Here is a 14,863-nt window from a genome sequence, read left to right as displayed (position 1 = left end):
TATAAAAGTGGTTACAAAACAGAGATGTAAAGTGTCTCTGAGTTGTTAAATATAAAAGTGGTTACAAAACAGAGATGTAAAGTGTCTGTGAATTGTTAAATATAAAAGTGGTTACAAAACAGAGATGTAAAGTGTCTGTGAATTGTTAAATATAAAAGTTGTTCCATAACAGAGATGTTCAGTCTCTGAGTTGTTCAATATTCAATTTCTACATATTCTCTATCAAAATACGCGTTGTTTGCAACTTGAAACATTAAGATCCTTCAATCCGTTCAAAAGTTATAATGTTTTAAAGATTCAGAAATGTTCGCTCGAAATTTCATGCGTATGGTTAAAACATTATAACTTCTGAACGGATTGAAGGATCTTAATGTTTCAAGTTACAAACAACGCGTGTTTCGACGGAGAATATGTAGAAATGCTTTATATATACCTATAAGTATATCATTATCGAAATAATGATTCTTTAATTTTATGTTGGGGGACAATTCGTTAACAATTCGTGTATCAAAATTGCACAGATGTCGCTCGGTCTCTCGTGAGGGTCCGTGCTCCTAGGATATAAGAGCCCCCTGAGGCGTTCATCGGGGAGTTATCTCCCAACCACCAAGCAAGACGGACCGTGTCGAGATGAAGAATTTAATTGAAGATTTCCATTCAATCAAAATCGAAGATTGCCAAAGATGATGGTTCACGAGCAGCGGCCAAAGGACAAACCGGTCTTTTTAAAGACCAAGAAAATCTCATTTGTGGGAACCACTAAACTGAACAACTTTTATATTTAACAACTCAGAGACTTTTTACATCTCTGTTTTGGAACAACTTTTATATTTAACAACTCAGAGACTTTTTACATCTCTGTTTTGGAACAACTTGTGTAATAAAACTGAACATGGTATATTTGCCTATATAGGCGAAAAATATACAAATACAAATTGAATTTATTGAATTGATATTAAGTAAACGTTCTTTGCTATAAGATCAAAAAATTATTATTTGAAATAGTAGAACAATTAGAAAATAAATCGTTTGAAAATAATTTCGAAAGTCTTACTTGATAAACTATATTCAAACGATTTATTTCCAAAGTATTGTTTTATGTCAAACATGATCAGGGGGTCTTGAAACGTGTATTTACGTGTCAATTTTTCATTCATTATGGGCTTTGGTTATATATTTGTGTCTATATAACTTGAATTTAAATTCAAATGGTAATGAAAAATCAATGACGCATGTTTGTACATTATTTTTTAATCCTGGACTGAATAACCACAACGTGTGTAAATGATTGAATAATTTGCCGTCTGTGCACTCAGCTTTTACTAAAGGTTAGAAATGATAAATATATGCAGCATGAGAATGTACTCGTTTCTTATTGAATTTACAAATTATTGTAATGAATAATGACAATAATTTTCGATAATAAGTAGTAATGATGCATAGAAAAAGGAAAAATGACGATTAAATTTATATAAATTAGGTTCTATACATTGTGTTCATGGTTTTTACGCCGAGAATAGTCTGGCTATTAGATTCGAAAGTACATATCTTCGTCTGCACTAAAATATTCTGTATCATTATCGTCTGTATTTCGGTCGGACTTTGCTTTTTTCTTTGGACTTTGGTCTTTGTTTCTTACGGAGATTGATTTCATTTTGAAGATATGATGCAAACAAAGGCGTTACTGTCGATAAAAGTGTAAAAAACACCCTCCATAGGCTTGGAGAATTTTCGAGGATTGTATTTATATAACCTTCCATGTCGTACTGTGTTTTAAAATTATTAGCTATATTGTACAATAGAGTACCATTGAATAAATTGGCCGTTTCAATCTGTGGATAAGGGTAGCCTAATAATGCATTCAAATTCATACTGTGTCTCAAACAATTTTCAAACACCGCAAATGCATGAACAATAGATCTATTAAATTTTTTTGGATTTGTATACAATTTTCGATTCATCTCGAAATGGGAAATAAGAAATGGTGCTGCCATTAAACAATCATCAGGATCAACATTTTTACAAGCTTCATAAAGTGTACCAACATGTATTGAATAATGTGGTTTACACGCACTCGTTTTTCTTATCTGCTTTATATTTTGAATTTTTGTACCATATTTCTTTTGAAAATTATGTATAATTCTATGTTTCCCAATTATTGTATCGATTATAATTGAATAATAAACAGACAAATATAGAATACACCAAACATTTATCTGATTTGTATAACTGATCCTGTTTTATCCAATACCGAGCACATGCAATATGCAACATCCATTCTGGTGGTAGTCCATATATGTATACATTCTATATTTCTAATCTCTAATGTATCATTTAAAATTTCTCTTCGAATCCTTAATGGTACTTCTCTAAGATTAGATAGGGACAGTAATGGGGAAGAAAATTTAGTGTCAGTGCCTTCTAGTTCGTAACATTTCAGCTTTTTATTACAGTCTCTCATCATGTATTTCATGAAACCTCTCCTTCTATTCATTCCTGATTACAGAAATGCATATATAACTCTAATAATTTTTAAACTTATTACATTGCTCAATGGATAGGAATAATCCTCTATTTGTACAGGACAAATATATAAACGTCGAACCAACAAGTCCATAAAATATGCAGGATAATTGCCCATAAGATATTCATCTACAAACAAATTAGGTACATCAGCTAGTGCATTATTGGTAGCAGATTCTGACCCCTTTAAGCATGTCTAATATTTCAACTTCGTTTTCTTCCTCTTCTTCTTTTTCTTCGGGTGATTCAAAGTCTCCATTTTTATCAGTTTCTTCCATGTACATTAGACTATTAACATCTCCATCAAATTTAAAAATTCTGTTTATGGAATGTGTTGTGGCACGAGCTGCATATTCCTGTGAAAACCCCAATGGAAGTAAGCAAGTATTTCTGCAGATGCATTTGTATAGCCATTTATATTGATTTCTATTATGCTTAATATTTTTTGTCTTACGGTTTTAGGTGATCTACATAGTATTCCAATGACTGCTCTGTCCAAGGTGTAAAATCCGCTCAACCATTGTAAAGTCGCTTCTATACAATACTGTCGATTACTATACCTTTTTCTTGTTATTCGTCGTAACTTTAAATAACGAAAGAAGTTTCTAAATGTACCACGTTTTACATAATCATTGCCTAGTAATATTGCAGCTAATGGCAGTGTAGATTGACTTAGACCTCTATAAGAATTTAATAAGTGTTCAACTTTATAAATTTTACAACGTTTCGTGTAACCATTTCCAGTTGAACTTTTCACAGTGTAATTGTCCAATGTATCAAATGGTATGTACAATGTCCCAAACACATAAAAATCTGAATCATAACTCGATACAGGACAATTCAATATCCTTGCTACAGTAGCTATAGCATTATCAGCTTCGAATAAGCATTGCACATGACGAATATTCTTCTTTCTCGTAACATCTTTGAAAACTTCCTAAATATGTAAAGGAAAAAATTTCATTTTCTGTTGACAGATCGGAGAATAAGATGATGCTGTACGAACCTTTTCTCTAGTTCTAGATGTAACTGTTTGCAGTTTCTTATCCTCGCAACCACAATCGATCAAAACTAATGATACTGCATTGCACTTTATCAAATCGTCAAAAAAATCCGTAACTCGTTGAGCGTAATTATCGTAATCACCGACAAAAACACAATTGCACTTGTACGAATTATATATTTGACAGCTAAATAACTAAATACGTATCACGTAGCTCGAACTATTCCAAATAACGATCTGAACGATTGTTTATGAAAGTTGTTAAACCCGGAATACCCATTTTGAAACCTATTTATTAATTTACACTTTTCTTAATGTTTCATATCACAAACTAAGTTCGTTATGCGTATATCAATATTAGTTATTATGTATTTATACATAGGTTGCATGTAACAGGTACTCAAATTTTGTGTCATTCGTTATTTTATTTGAATCAAAAGTTTGTTAAATATTATACTTTCACTACTTGGATAAATCAAAGAAATACAAGAGCTGTGCATAATGTTTTTGCATTGATCTTTACGATATTACAAACCGGTATAATAAAAAATAAAATTAGATAGTATACTGATCTTGCATAATTAAGTGCATTGACGGGCGACAATACTAACGACGAATTTCCTTCCTATATGTATAGGCAAATATACCATGTTCAGTTTTATTGCATAACTTGTGCCATAACAGAGATGTAAAGTGTCTCTGAGTTGTTAAATATAAAAGTTGTTACAAAACAGTGATGTAAAGTGTCTCTGAATTGTTAAATATAAAAGTTGTTACAAAACAGAGATGTAAAGTGTCTCTGAGTTGTTAAATATAAAAGTTGTTACAAAACAGAGATGTAAAGTGTCTCTGAGTTGTTAAATATAAAAGTTGTTACAAAACAGAGATGTAAAGTGTCTCTGAGTTGTTAAATATAAAAGTTGTTCAGTTCATTGCATAAGTTGTTCCCACAAATGAGATTTTCTTGGTCTTTAAAAAGACCGGTTTTGTCCCTTGGCCGTTGCTCGTGAAACATCTTCTTGGCCGCCATCTTCGATTTTGATCGAATGTAAATCTTCGATTAAATTCTTCATCTCGAGACGGTCCGTCTTGCTTGGTGGTTGGGCGATAACTCCCGCGCGAGGGCCACAGGGGGGTCTCTTATCAACTTAGGTGAAGCAAGTGTCGCCGTATCGGAGTGTCGCCCCCAGCGGACTGGCTGCTGATTGGCTCGTTGATACTTTGGCTTGACTGCATAAAAGTGGACACAGCTGGGCAACTCCTTTCAGTACTCCTGTAACCGCCAGGGGTACTGTCACGCGTAATTTCTGTTTCAGATTCTCTGATTCTGCGATGCTGACCAGGAAGGATCACCGTTTGGTATACATGTAATTATATTAATACAACTAATCCCAACATTGTCTTTTTTGTTTATATATATATATAGGTGATGTACTCTATTTGGGTTGTTCGTCTCGTTAATGAATCAATTATTTTTATTTCAGCTTTTTTACATCGTTTTTTCACATCGTTGGGTCGATATTTTTTAAATTATTCTGTTCTTGGTTTCTTCATCGTTGGGTTGTTATTTTTCCTCATTTTCCTCATTTTCCTCATTTTCCTCATTTTCAACATCGTGGGGTTGTTATTTTCCAAATGATTCTCTTCTTGATTGTATATTTGTTTCTTTGTCCTTATATTTATTATTAATTAATTTGTTTGTTTAACTACTAATTTTTATTTTAGTTTTTATTCAGGTCAATTTTTAGATAGAGGACTTCGGATTCATCTGCACGTAAGGGCATTAAATTTAAGGCGCGGCGCGAGTGTAAAAATTAACGTCGAATATTTCTTTTTCCTTTCTTATTCATTCCTATGTTTATTTCAATTCCTTAATCTCATTAATTCCACCTACGACGTTAATTTTCAATTTACATTGTATATTATTTTATTTACTGCGTAGATTGCCAAGTAATGAATTCATTAATAGCTTCTTTTCCAGTCTCGTTTCTCCGGTCACCGCTGCTTTAATGTAGAAAGCAAGTGATCGGCCGTTTAGATGGTTCGAAGGGTCGGTTGCCGTCCTCTGGTGAGACAATTCTAGGGAAAGAGTCATCGGCCGTAGAGGGGACCTGTTCCTGTCTGCGGTAGCCCCGACTCAGGATCTCTCTCCTGTGTAAGACGTCCCGGGTTGGGTCCTACGGGCTCCCAGCAGGACGCGTTGGAGAAATGGGGAACCCGTGTCTGGTGCGTCGATTCTCCTCCCCTTCAATTGGACTTGCTAAGAGGTAACGAGCTGCCCCTTTTGACCCGCTATTCGGTACGTGTCGCACCTCATGTTCCTACTGCACTGTGCAGTATTGTGTCGCGTTTCGTCGTGTCGCGTCTCCCACAATTTACCTTCCTCCTTTGTTTTAGAACAGTAATTACTTGGCATCTTTTTTTTTGCGTAATCTAGTGTGTAAAAAGGAAGGTCGATCGAACTTTGTTCCATCGATCTCACTTTGGGTCTCCACTCGCAGCAACCTCCTCGTGGTGAGACCTGGTAATCGGTGTTACCTTTGAAGAACAACTTCTTCATTATGGGTAACACCGAGCTAATGGCTGCGAATTTAAAACAATATAAATTTGATTTTTAATCGAAATCAAAATCAAATGTTGTCTAATACTTTTTTCTAGGTACTACTTGTAGAAAAAATTTCAATGAGATAAGTTTGACTATTGTAAAAGTTATGATCGTTTGAAAATTGACAATTTTTCTGAGCATTTTGTCACTTTACGACGTTAAGGAACAACTTTTCGAATATTCTTCGTATTCAACCACCAAGCAAGACGGACCGTATCGAGATGAAGAATTTAATTGAAGATTTACATTCGATCAAAATCGAAGATCAAGAAGATGTTTCACGAGCAGCGGCCAACGCGACAAACCGGTCTTTTTAAAGACCAAGAAAATCTCATATTTGGGAACAACAACTAGACTGAACAAATAAACTGAACAACTTTTATATTTAACAACTCAGAGACACATCTCTGTTATGGAACAACTTATGCAATAAAACTGAGCATGGTATATTTGCCTATATAGGCGAAAAATATACAAATACAAATTGAATTTATTGAATTGATATTAAATAAACATTCTTTGCTATAAAATAAAAAAATTATTATTTGAAATAATAGAACAATTAGGAAATAAATCGTTTGAAAATAATTTCGAAAGTCTTACTTGATAAACTATATTCAAACGATTTATTTCCAAAGTATTGTTTTATGTCAAACATGATCAGGGGGTCTTGAAACGTGTATGTACGTGTCAATTTTTCATTCAATATGGACTTTGGTTATATATTTGTGCCCATATAACTTGAAACGTGAAAATGTCGGGGCAGTCGAGATTCGAAATTGTATGCCATTGACGCGAGGACGGACTTCAGCTGTTCAAGAACAAGAAGGAACGGCTCCTGTTCACGTTCTTTACCGATTTCCCGAAGTTGCATCAAGTGCTGACCTGGCGTAACATGTGGCTCGTGCGGTAGGATATGTCGGCTTTCCCCACCACTCTGTTAAAAGCTAAGGAAGTTCGTCGTTACTAGTGTCGCCGTCGATGCAGAATGTGTAAATCAAAATCAAATGTTGTCTAATACTTTTTTCTAGGTACTACTTGTAGAAAAAATTTCAATGAGATAAGTTTTACTTTATTTATTTTCAAAAATCGTATTAATAATATACATATGTGTGCTCATACATGGGAATAAAAAAAAATTTCTTTTTTTTCAATAATTAAAATATGATCAGGAGGTCTTAAAACGTGTATTTCCGTAAAATAAATTTTACAAAATTTTTTTTTCATTATGGGTACTTTGCTTATGTGCGCCTACATAGGTCGGAAAGTAAAAATGCCTGGGCAGTCGAGAATCCAAATCGTATGCCGTTGACGGGAGGTCGGATTTCAGTTGTGTGGGAGCGAGAAGGCAAATGTGAGCCTTTCTCTCTCGACTTCCACGAAGCGGTCCGAAATTACTTCGGGCAGCTTCGGAGAATCGAGAAAGAGGGCATGCGTCAGTTTGCCTTTGTCGTCTTTCCGAAACTCCACGAGCTCATGTACGCGTATCTTGCATGCGAGTGTGTACCCGACGGTGCTTTTCTGGCATCACTGGGTTCAAGCGTTAGTATATGTAAGCGGATGGACAAATTATTCGACATGCACTCGCTGCAGTCTAATATATATAGTTACTTGTAAAATTGACCACACACTTATGATGATCGTAAAAATTTATTTAAGAGTAAAGACGCAATACATTTTTATTCGTAGTTTAGCGGATAATTAATACAACAAAATTAAAACAATATTTATTATACTTAATTAAAAATGTAAAAATACAAGTATTGTACGGACACAAAATTGAATTTACACATTGATATTTAGGGATTATTATTAAAGATGTGCAAGAACCCGAAAATATCGGTTCGGGTTGGGACGGGTTCCGAAACCCTCGACGATGTTCAAAATTTTAGCTTAGTAACTAAATACTATTTTAATGCAAACGATGCTATTGGATCCACAAGTTAAACATCATTTCTTATAACACAAAGAGAAGCAGGAAGCAATCAATTGTTTTAAAGAACATAAGATAAAACAAAAAATGAGCATAATCATAATAATGAATATGAAAATTAAAGTTGCTCAACTTTTTAAATAATAAATTTAATATTACAAAATGCAGCACAGCAGAGAGTAAGGGTACTTGTGAAAAACGTGGAGAAATTAGCTTTTCTACCCGTTAATTTAAAATAAAATATATTCTTTAGTAATACATTTGGTAAATTATTTTCATTCAACAGTTTTTATAACTGTTATGTTTATGGTAGTATTATAAATAAATTACATATAATGACTAGAACAATAACGAATACTTTAATATCTACTACAATTCTATACTACAATTCTTTTTGGCATGTTTTACATATCTGGTGTATCTAACTCTAATGGGGCAAACATACACTCACGATCATATACAGTGGCCTACTTTCTCCACAAACCTCATACTATAATGTATATTATGGGTTCCTGACATTTTCAGAGTCTTGCACACCTCTAATAGCTTTGGTCCATAATTGTATATTTAATATCTGTTCATATTATTCACATATAATTTAAGGGGGCCTAGCACTTGCATTGCATGCGTAGCAATGTTTGGTCTATTATCTTGAGTAATTTACTTTTAGCAAAATTTGTAAATTCTTGAAAAACACTTTCAGCACCATTTTGATTACTTACAGTTAAGATTACCTTCGGGGAATGTAACTTCTTTTTCTTGAGCGTATACGTCAAATCTAAGTTTACTTTACTTGTTGCTTTTTTCTTATTATTTTCGATAGTTTGTTCCGATATAAAAGCTTCTTTTTCCAAACAACTCAAACTAGGATCTAAAACAATGCCATTCATTTTTCTATTCCGCCATACGCACTGAGAACCAATACAATGCATTTCAGTGTTTTGTTTTGCTTCTTCGCTAGCAGTAACAGTCTCAACCTGCATTTTGAAAACATTTTCAAAAATATCTTTAGTTATGTTACAAATGGTATCATAATAATCGATCTCAGCAGATTTAAATTTTTTTGTATCTGTAGATGCATCCGTTGTATTTGATTTATTAAGGTTCTGTAAGTGATTTGTACAAATTACAGCTACAAATTTATGGTTGGTAGTTTTCTTTTTTAGCTCTGTGGTAAACAAGGTGTTCAATAAATCTTTACCATCATCTTTACTATTTGCTGCACAAACTTGAGCACCAAGCTCACAATATTGTTGGAAAGTGTCAATTATTGAAAATGGTGTACTTTTTAGAGCGTTATCATTAAGTTCTGTAGGATCTTGGATACACATTAGATTGGTAACTAACTTAAGATTGTCATCTTCTTCTACACACGCTTTATACCTATCCATATATTGTGGTAGATTTTCAGTATCTTTAAATTCTGATTCTGTATGTACCATTCCATCTAATAGACAGACTACTCGTGATTTAAATTCAAAATTTGCATAGAAATCAAAAAAACCATGAAGGAGTTGTGGAATGCTACTTGTATTAGTAACTGGAGGTAACACTGCATCTTTGTCAAAATTAACTTGCCACCCATTTATAATTTGCGGTTGGCAAGTTTCCTTAAGTTTGATCAAAGGTGGAATAATATTAATCGACGGCTGTTGAAGATAAAAGATAATTAACAACATCAAACCATAACTAGATATTTTTCCAGTACCTGATATTTTAAAATGCAGTGCCCAATATTTAATAAGCATCATTAACGGCTTTAATCTACCATCGAGAGAAATGCAATGTTTTAACAAATCACTTTTATATATACCTAAACTATTTTTAAACGAAATATCACAAAAAACATTTGTTCGGACGTAACAACATTTTATAATGGGTGTTTTAGCTTTCAAAATTGGTATTATACAAGAAAAAGTGGTATTCATTCGGTATAAAATTGTTTTTACGTTTGTAAAAATTTTTTGCATAGTCCATGAAGTTCGTGGTGCGTTTTTATTAGGTTCAAATATTGGCATGCCTAAAATACAAGTATCACAATGTTATAATATATTAATACAGGCTGATTCTCCTGCCAATAGACTCGAAAAGAATGCCTTCGCTTAAACACCGCAGCTCGATAAAGAGTTCGATAATCGCTGTATGCTTAATCGATCGTTCAACGATGACGGGTTTGATATACGGGTTTGCAGCGACATTCCGTTTGGGTCTACTGATAGGAGAATCATCCTGCATAATGTAAAAATTTATATAGCGTAACAAAAATAATCTTACCAATGTCTACATATATATCTAAATCACAATCTTTAAATCCTAGTCCTGTTCGAGTTGAACCAAATTTGTACACTTCACACTTAGGGAATACTGTTTTAAGTATCATGCATAGGTGCACACAAATGCATTCATATTTTGTTTTAACTTCCATCTCAGTAAGTTGCGTTGTATTTAAAAGTGTTACTAATTGATTATCAAATGTAGTTTCTTCTTGAAATATATGTTTTATATTCTCATAACATATTTCACTTTTATTTTCCTTCGCTGATTTCATTTTCTCTGTATCTTGAAACAACATATTTAGAATTTTAAAATATTAGACATATATTCCAAATTATAAGAGAGATATTATTGCTCTTATAAGGATATGTAACAGTTGAATCGCTGATTTAGCTCCAATTTTGTATATAGTACACGCTATATCACAAAGCAACATATGTTACTTAAATATTTTCTTTTTACGTTTTGCAAATTGTTTGCAGATTTATTTTTTATTTATTTTAAACTCTATTATACAACAGGATGTAATAATTGCTAAAAAAAATTTCCTGTTCCTATGCGTAGAAAAAAATATCGATATAATATAATGTAACTAATCTAATATTACAATAATTTGTTAATATATATAGCAACAAATATGGAAATACTATAATGTGCAAATATTCAAACATAAATACAAAATTTGAACCAAATCAGGGATCTATACGATGTAGCAAAATATCCTTTGATAATACTTACGATTAGTAAATACTCTTCTTTCTATATTCAATAATACATTATGTACCCAAATAGGTTTACTTAGTACAACTTCTACAGATTTTCTATAACAACAAAAGATTATTATTATAATTATAAACTTAGATTGTGATAAAATTGCAGTTCTAAACTAAGAAATTATAATCATAAATACATCTACTGGCTTCAATATATTAAAAATATCAGAAATAAAAGTATTATCTTTACTGTAAAATTTTATATCGATTAATACCAATAAATATACAAAATACATTTTATTACCTGTCGCAATATTGTATAGTAAGACAATCTTGATGAAATCGGTGGTGTTTAATTGTACCAAATTTTGCGAAAAGTTGAAGAAGTTTGTGCCCATAAATAAATTTTGGCAAGGGTGATACAACAATTGACATTTCCATGATTTGAGCCAGTTGATGTCTTTTCAAATGTTTTTTACCTACAAGATGACCTTGCAAGGCATACTCATTTTGAAAGTATATCGAACATATGTCACAATATTTTGACATTGTCAATTATGTATTAAATCTTGCACGATAGTCACCAGTTAAAATTATACAAATATAATTTTTCTTTTCTTTGACGATATTATATATTACCAATATTTTAGAAAAAAAATGTGTAGAGATTTGTCTTTGTCAAAAATAAATCATTTAAATATTTACAAATGTTAGCCGTCAAAAAATATTTTCGTTTAACAAATAAAAAATTAATATAATCCCTTCGTTCATAAGATATTTGCCAGTATGAAATTTTTTATTAATACCGATGCAAATACAGTCATATATTCTGTAAAAGATTTTGTACACAAAGTAGGATTTTCTCTTTTTCCTCTGTCACTTATTATGGAAAATGTTTTTTAATTAATCTTAAAGTGCTTGAACATTTTTATTTCTGTAATTATTATTTTCATTATTATTTATCATTATTTATTATTGTTCTACTTTTTAACCCTAACCCAGACCTAAAAAAAGATATACGATAAATTATTTTAAATATTTGAACTCTTCAGGATAATATAATGCAACGAATATATGTATATATTTTATAATGTAATATTTCTGAAATTGTAAGTAATATGATAAATTAAATAGTCCAATTTTCGTAGAATATCAAACGTCAACACTAAGTAATTTACCAGAAAAGAAACCAATTATACATATTTATAATACGAATATCAAACATCAGAATTAATTACAGTTAATATAATAGAGATAATAAATAATATTTAAACTTTGATAACTGGTAACCGTACACTTGTATTATTTCACTCTGGTCCAAGATTTATTTCTGTTGCGTGTTGCGTACAATTTTTATTGTGATGGCACCTTCCTGCAACCGTCATCAGAGGGACACCCAACCTTCTACTTTTCTCACTAGTTCTCAACTTATCTTTGATTCTTATACATAAAGTCTTCAATCGACAATCAAATGTCTTTTTCTTTAAATGTTCATTAATAGGTGAGTACATTATCTTTATACACATGACATTAATAAATAAAGAAAAAATTGCCCAAACGACTTATGATAAGTATCGATATAGTCATAATAATAATAATTGTGGCACAGAATAATATGCAGAGGCGACACTTCCCAGTTTTTGTGAAACCAAATTTGAGAGCACATGAATGTAAATTGACCAATGGGAGTCGTAAGTGACTACTTGCTCTCTCTAGTGTGCATATTCACTCATATTTATATAATAGAAATCTATATACTTGATTATACTTGGTGTTTCATTTAGTAATGACGTTAACCTGTATGTCTAAGGAGCACTAATATCGACAACAGTATCTTTAAGGGGTACGTTCAAGATCTCCATAATTAGGGTGAACATCGAAGGTTCCGACAAAAGTGTCGTCTCTGTATGTTACTCCGGGGTATTGCTAGAATTCAGTCTTCTTCTTATTATAGTCTTATAAGAGGAACGAAGCTAGATTATTATTATTGCAACAATTAATAATTTCTATCGGACAATAGTCACAATAATACTTAATAGAATACATCATATAAATGATAGTCGTAAATTTGATATTACATGGCATTTCCTTTCATTTTGCTATTCTTCAAGAAGGTATAAATAAAATTACTGTTGCCGAAAATTCTCATTTCTTCTGGAGCTATGCAATTCTGGGGTGGAAGAACCATCCAGAAGTTAGGTTTACTTCTTGGTTCTGATTTAGTTTCACCCGGACATGAAACTGTTTCTAAATTAGGCGAGCAAACACATTTTACGTTTGTTCTAATCATTACATAAACGAAAAATGCTTTGCCATTCTAAACCTGTTGTGCCATCTCCCGCAATTGCCAATAGAGGGGCACACTTAACCTTTACCGCTCTCACAAGCACTCGATCTGCCTCTGATTCCTATATACTCCTGAATAAAGTCTAGAATGTCCGACAGTCCGATGCCAAAGTCAGGGTCTACTTGATCGCCTTACTAATGGTACACTAGTAGACCTAGGACGAAACGTTCCTCCCCATCTCTTCTTTTCATTTTCTTCCTTCACCTATTCACTTTCAATTTTACGTAACAAAGTCGCCACTTTAAAATACGTGCCCGACTTAACATTGACATTCACATTTCTCTAAACGAGGCTGGATTTGAATAAGTTTTGCATAAGTTTTACTCACATTTCTAGGATACAAATGGAATAAATTTAAACAGGTTGAAATTCAGTCTGAACCGAATTGTACCGGATTCGTATGGTCGAAGCATACTTAGAACACGCCGAATTTTAATCTGAAATGGTTTGAACCGGTTTCACATGGTTGAGTATGGTTTCACGGTTCTGCATGACTGAATATAACCATTTTAAACTTATTCCACGTGGTTGAGCACAACCATTCGAACCTGCTCAACAAGGTTGAACATAACGGCATACGTTCTACATGGCTGTGCGCAACCCGTTTGAACCCATTCCGCGTAGCTGAACATAACGGAGCCCGTTGCACATGACCGAACACAACCGATTTTGAACCCGTTCCAAATAGTTAAGCACAATCATTTGATCCCGTTTCGCGTACCTGAACATAACGGAACTTCTTCCGCGTGGCTGTGAACAACCGTTTAAACCCGTTCCACATTACCGACCATAACGGATTTTGTTCCACGTGACCGAGTACAATCGTTTAAACCCGTTCTACGTGGCTAAGCACAACAGAATCTGTTCAGCTGATTGAGTTTCACTATTCACAAACAATATATATGTGTAAGAAATGTTAGGCTGTTGCGTTATTATTACAATTTTATACAAAAATATTTCCCATAAAATGCTCTATTACAGTAGGACTTCAGGAGACTAACAAAAATGTAACGACAAAAATGAAGATGCGTTTGTTTATTATTAACCTTATGTAATATCGTTTCAAATTTTCAATTACATTATTATATATAATAAAAATAAAAATAAAAATAATAATAATCGCAATAATTGTAATAACCGTAATAATTATAATTGTAGTAATAATAATAGTAGTAATAGTAGTAGTGGTAGTAGTAGTAGTAGTAGTAGTAGTAGTAGTAGTAGTAGTGTAGTAATAGTAGTAGGAGTAGTAGTAGTAGTAGTAGTAGTAGTAGGTAGTAGTAGTAGTAGTAATAGTAGTAGTAGTAGTAGTAGTAGTAGTAGTAGTAGTAGTAGGAGGAGTAGCAGTGGTAATAACAATAAAAATAATGGTAATAATTATGATAAAAATAATAATAAAAGTATTAATAATAATAATGATCATAATAATAATAGTGAAATAACAATAAACGTAGCAGCAGGAGGA

At 32.5% G+C, this 14,863-nt stretch overlaps 2 protein-coding genes across 2 annotated transcripts; both read right to left on the bottom strand.

Moving 5' to 3' along the window:
- Positions 1-2,434: 2,434 nt before the first annotated feature.
- LOC122400204 (protein asteroid-like) lies at positions 2,435-5,942 on the bottom strand. Its single transcript, XM_043401547.1, has 4 exons — positions 5,906-5,942; positions 3,530-3,705; positions 2,978-3,460; positions 2,435-2,879 (listed from the first exon to the last, which is right to left on the bottom strand). The coding sequence occupies exons 1-4, from the start codon at positions 5,940-5,942 to the stop codon at positions 2,685-2,687; spliced, it is 891 nt and encodes a 296-aa protein (XP_043257482.1). The 3' UTR covers positions 2,435-2,684.
- A 2,001-nt stretch (positions 5,943-7,943) lies between these two features.
- LOC122398833 (speckle targeted PIP5K1A-regulated poly(A) polymerase-like) lies at positions 7,944-12,617 on the bottom strand. The gene is made up of 4 exons (XM_043399065.1): positions 11,356-12,617; positions 11,077-11,159; positions 10,339-10,623; positions 7,944-10,084 (listed from the first exon to the last, which is right to left on the bottom strand). The coding sequence occupies exons 1-4, from the start codon at positions 11,598-11,600 to the stop codon at positions 8,673-8,675; spliced, it is 2,025 nt and encodes a 674-aa protein (XP_043255000.1). The 5' UTR covers positions 11,601-12,617; the 3' UTR covers positions 7,944-8,672.
- Positions 12,618-14,863: the final 2,246 nt, after the last annotated feature.

Source organism: Colletes gigas, unplaced genomic scaffold, assembly GCF_013123115.1.
Source record: "Colletes gigas isolate AHSC1104 unplaced genomic scaffold, ASM1312311v1 Colletes_gigas_Sc00002, whole genome shotgun sequence".
In the NCBI taxonomy this organism is placed as follows: Eukaryota; Metazoa; Arthropoda; class Insecta; order Hymenoptera; family Colletidae; genus Colletes; species Colletes gigas.
Note: the sequence above shows the minus strand (reverse complement) of the source record. Positions and strands in the feature narration are given on the sequence as shown.